At 49.1% G+C, this 4,924-nt stretch overlaps 1 protein-coding gene across 1 annotated transcript; it reads left to right on the forward strand.

Moving 5' to 3' along the window:
• The first annotated feature begins 466 nt into the window (after window positions 1-466).
• Window positions 467-2,026, forward strand: LOC142838335 (tubulin alpha-1B chain-like). Its single transcript, XM_075953703.1, has one exon. The coding sequence runs from the start codon at window positions 665-667 to the stop codon at window positions 1,913-1,915; it is 1,251 nt and encodes a 416-aa protein (XP_075809818.1). The 5' UTR covers window positions 467-664; the 3' UTR covers window positions 1,916-2,026.
• Window positions 2,027-4,924: the final 2,898 nt, after the last annotated feature.

Below are 4,924 nucleotides of genomic sequence, written 5' to 3' on the forward strand. Positions count from 1 at the left end.
AGCAGGCACTTCTCTGTGGCTCTCACATAGAATATTCTCTTACAAGAACACAGGTTGTCACTGGATATGGTGGCACATTTGTTTAATGCCAGTACCCATGAGGCAGAGGCAAGTGGATCTCTGTGAGGTCAAGCCCATCGAGGGTTACACGGTCAGATCTTGTATCAAATAGTCATTAAAACAGCAACAAAAGCCTGCAGACTGTGGGCTGGGGCAGTGGCTCAGTTGGTAAAATGTTTGCTATATAAGTGTGAGGACTTGAGTTTGAACCCCAGAACCCACATAAAACAGCTGTGTGAGGCAGTGCACACCTGTAATCACAGCCCTGGGGAAGCAGAGACAGGAGGATTTCCGGGGCTTGCTGACTGGCCAGTCTTGCTGCATTGGAAAATTTCGGGTTCAGTGAGAGATTCTGCCTCAAAAAGTAGGGTAGGAAGTGAGAGAGAAAGAACTTAACATCAGGCCTCATTGCGTTACTTACCTCGACTCTTAGCTGTCGGGAACGGTAATCGCAACCCGGTGTCCGCTCTGTCACCCTCGCCTTCTAACCTGTAGCTACCATGGTGAGTGCATCTCCATCCACGTCGGCCAGGCTGGTGTCCAGATCGGCAATGCCTGCTGGGAACTCTACTGCCTGGAACATGGCATCCGGCCTGACGGCCAGATGCCAAGTGACAAGACCATTGGGGGAGGAGACGACTCCTTCAACACCTTCTTCAGTGAGACAGGCGCTGGCAAGCACGTGCCCCGGGCAGTGTTCGTAGACCTGGAGCCCACGGTTATTGATGAAGTTCGCACTGGTACCTACCGCCAGCTCTTCCACCCTGAGCAGCTCATCACAGGCAAGGAAGATGCTGCCAATAACTATGCCCGTGGCCACTACACCATTGGCAAGGAGATCATTGACCTCATCCTGGACAGAATTCGCAAGCTGGCCGACCAGTGCACAGGTCTTCAAAGCTTCTTGGTCTTCCACAGCTTTGGTGGGGGAACCGGCTCTGGGTTCACCTCCCTGCTGATGGAGAGGCTCTCTGTTGATTACGGAAAGAAGTCCAAGCTGGAGTTCTTCATCTACCCAGCCCCGCAGGTTTCCACCGCTGTGGTTGAGCCCTACAACTCTATCCTCACCACCCACACCTCCCTGGAGCACTCTGATTGTGCCTTCATGGTGGACAACGAGGCCATCTATGACATCTGTCGTAGAAACCTTTACATTGAGCACCCCACCTACACCAACCTTAACCGCCTCATTAGCCAGATTGTGTCCTCCATCACTGCTTCCCTCAGATTTGATGGAGCCCTGAATGTTGACCTGACAGAATTCCAGACCAACCTGGTGTCCTACCCTCGCATCCACTTCCCTCTGGCCACATATGCCCCTGTCATCTCTGCTGAGAAAGCCTACCATGAGCAGCTTTCTGTAGCAGAGATCACCAATGCCTGCTTTGAGCCAGCCAACCAGATGGTAAAATGTGACCCTCTCCACGGTAAATACATGGCTTGCTGCCTGCTGTACCATGGTGATGTGGTTCCCAAAGATGTCAATGCTGCCATTGCCACCATCAAGATCAAGCGCAGCATCCAGTTTGTGGACTGGTGCCCCACTGGCTTCAAGGTTGGCATTAATTACCAGCCTCCCACTGTGGTACCTGGTGGAGACCTGGCCAAGGTCCAGAGAGCTGTGTGCATGCTGAGCAACACCACAGCCATCGCTGAGGCCTGGGCCCGCCTAGATCACAAGTTTGATCTGATGTATGCCAAGCGTGCCTTTGTGCACTGGTATGTGGGTGAGGGTATGGAGGAGGGGGAGTTCTCTGAGCCCCGTGAAGACGTGGCTGCCCTGGAGAAGGATTATGAGGAGGTTGGTGTGGATTCTGTTGAAGGAGAGGGTGAGGAAGAAGGAGAGGAATACTAATCTGTTCTTTCAGCCCCTGAATCATGTCAAACTCCAGAACTTCAGCTTCAACGCCAGCTGACAGTCATTGATGCTTTCGTGTTAACATTGTTCTGTAACCAAGTATTTTCCATGTGTCTCTGTATGGTTTATTTCCATGATGTCTCAAAGTAAAAGCTTTAAAGAAAAAAAAAAAGAACTTAACATCAGCCTCCGGCATGTGCACACATGTGCACACACAGAGAGATCACAGACTGCATGAGAAGAGGCACGAGGGCATGTACTCAGTGTACACTGCCTAGTTGTGTGAAAGCACCCTTATGCGGCACAGTTGCATATACAATGTATGTATACAATGATTTATTTTTAAGAAACACATTGGAATAGGGCCTCCACCAAGAACCTTATTTTAACCTAATCACTTGTGTGAAAGGCCTTATCTCTAAAGGTAGTCTCGCACGGAGGTATTGGGAGTTAGAACGGCTACGTGAGAATGGGGGAGGGGGAAATTCATCCCTACAAGCCATCTCGACTCTCCCGCAGGCTCCATGCAATAGCCCTGTACGCTGGTCTCTGTCACCCGAACAGCGGCTGGTAGGCGGCTAAGGCGAAACCGCCTGTCTCGCCTTGTGGGGTTTCTTACTCTCACATTGCAGTCCTGTGCTGTGGCTACCCTGTGACGGGGACTGCTCCAGTCAGGAAACCAAGTCCAGCACTAGCGACTAGGGGCTGGCAGCATGAGCCCGACTCCAGCTTTTGCCAGCTCTGCTCTGACTCAGCCATCAGATTATTCCTGACGCCAAACCCTCCTCACTACATCTGCGAGTTCAGCTTTCTTTCCCTGATGCCATAGTCATGTTGTGGCATTCGGCAAACGGCTGATACACCCTGGCTCACCTCCCGTCTCCCTCCCAGGGCAGCCCTGGCCTCCCCATTCTAAAGTTCTTGGATGGTTATTGGGTGTAAAACATTTTCCCCTTATTTTCTTTGCTGCCACATCCCCAGCTCTATTTATTGTCCCCCTAGGAAGGTTTGTTTGAGGGGATTAAAAATAGAGACATAGGTGGGGGCAGAAAAGATGAAGAGAGGAGACAGTGATCAGAACAGTGGGGGTGGGACAAAGAGAGGTCACAGAGGGACTATCCTTGGGGTTTCATATGAACTTGTGCATTGGACAGCAAGTCCAAAGGAAGCCTTTGCAGAGTCAGAATCATGGCTCCCTGTCTGGTACCCAGGATGCACTGGTCTAGGTCCTGGTGCAGTGGGTCCTTCTAACCTGAGGGGAGAAGGGTGTCAAGATCGACTTTCTGGGTCCTGACAGGAAACAGTGCTGGTCACCTGAGCACCTTTCATCAGTCTGGAATGAGGTCATGGCATGGAGGGCGTGCTGGTTAACACTGAGTGACATCTTGTTAGAATCAAGAATCACTTAAGAGAAAAACATCTGGGGCTACATGTAAGGTAGTTTTGAGGTTGCTTTCACTGATGTCAGTAGATCAGTCCTAACCATGGGTGGCATTACTCCATGGGCCAGGGTCTGGACTGGATGGAAAGGATTAAGAAAGCTCAGCACTGGCTTTCTTCTCGCTCTGGCTCGTGACGACAGTTTCAATGTGTCCAGCCACCTCCTGCGGTCGTCCTCCCCCACCGTGATGGACTGTACCCTCTAGGTGGAGCCAAGATGAGCCCTCCCTTCCTTCGGATGCATTGCAATGTTTTTTACATTGACATATTGCATGTGTGAGTGTGCACACTTGTGCATCGTATGCATGTATAGCATGCAGATTTTAGGATTGCACTCAGGTTGGCAGGTGGGGAGGCAAGTGTCTTTTTCCAACGAGTCATGCAGCTGACCCTTAAACTGCTTTTGGTATGTGTTTTGTCCCTAGAATAAGAAAAGTAGCTAACATAGAGAACAAAGACTGGAGAAAGAACTCCTCCAGAGAGCGCACCTTGCTAACAGCGCTGTAAAACCCGCTCAAGCCCATTCTAGGTCTCCAGCTCCTGCAGTTTGTTTTGCATTCGTAGAACTAGCTTTGGGCTACTTGTTTGCAGTGCTGGAGACCTCCTCTGAGGACCCCTCTGGGCCTGTCTGGCAGCACAATCCCTTGGACTACTACTCCCAGGGTGCAATGCGGTCACCAGCTGTTTAGTTTGGGGTTCTTCTCACCTCTGAGCTCCTAGGCTGCTGCCTACAGGCCTCATCTGTACTTGAAATGAGGAAGCAATTGACCTTCAAGAAGGGTCTTTTTCTTGAAGTCAGATCCTCTAACGCATCCACCCGTGAGGCTCAGGACATTCAGGAGAAAACGTCCATACCCCCTTTTGATGTGGAGAGCCCCAATGAGAGCTGGCAGCCTTCAAGATTTGAGGCCCCTCTCTCACCCTCCCTCATAGTCCAATTCCCCTGATGTGAGCTTAAGTGGGCGGAATGGGAAGTGGGGGTTAGACTTTCATTACCATCAGAAAGGAGAGAGCTCTAAAGATATCAATAGAGCAGAATTCTATAAATGTCGCTGTCTCAATTCATCACCATTCAGTGTACACAACCGTTATTTTTATCTAAATTATTTTCAGAACAAGAATAAGATTCATATGTTAAATTAAACAACTGTTACTCTATTTAGTTTCATTTTATGGCTAATGAAACCATGAAGACAATGAGAACTTGTAATAGGTCTGGAAAATATTATCACTGAGCTGATAAAAAGAATATAAATACTGGCCTATAAATTAGCGTGGAACACTCAAGTAAGAAATATTTCTATTTTAGCATGAACTAACGAGAATAAATACTCAACAGAGAAAATTACAAGGAACAACTTGTTGCCAGGCAGGTGACAAATCAAGAAAAATGAAGCTACACCGGAGAAGGATGAGTCACTCACCAGGTGACGAAATCACGAAATGACATTACACAGCGTCTCGTCTGATTTCTGTTGCTGTAACAGGATGTCTGGAAACAGATCATTTTAAAAGAAGATCCATTAACTCTGGCTCGAAGTTCTACAAAGCCAAGAGCAAGACGCT

The sequence above is a fragment of the Microtus pennsylvanicus genome, chromosome 19, assembly GCF_037038515.1.
Source record: "Microtus pennsylvanicus isolate mMicPen1 chromosome 19, mMicPen1.hap1, whole genome shotgun sequence".
Taxonomy (NCBI): domain Eukaryota; kingdom Metazoa; phylum Chordata; class Mammalia; order Rodentia; family Cricetidae; genus Microtus; species Microtus pennsylvanicus.

Excerpts from the sequence above, each read along its gene's own strand:
- LOC142838335 (XM_075953703.1), top strand. The coding sequence starts at position 665 with ATGCCAAGTGACAAGACCATTGGGGGAGGAGACGACTCCTTCAACACC.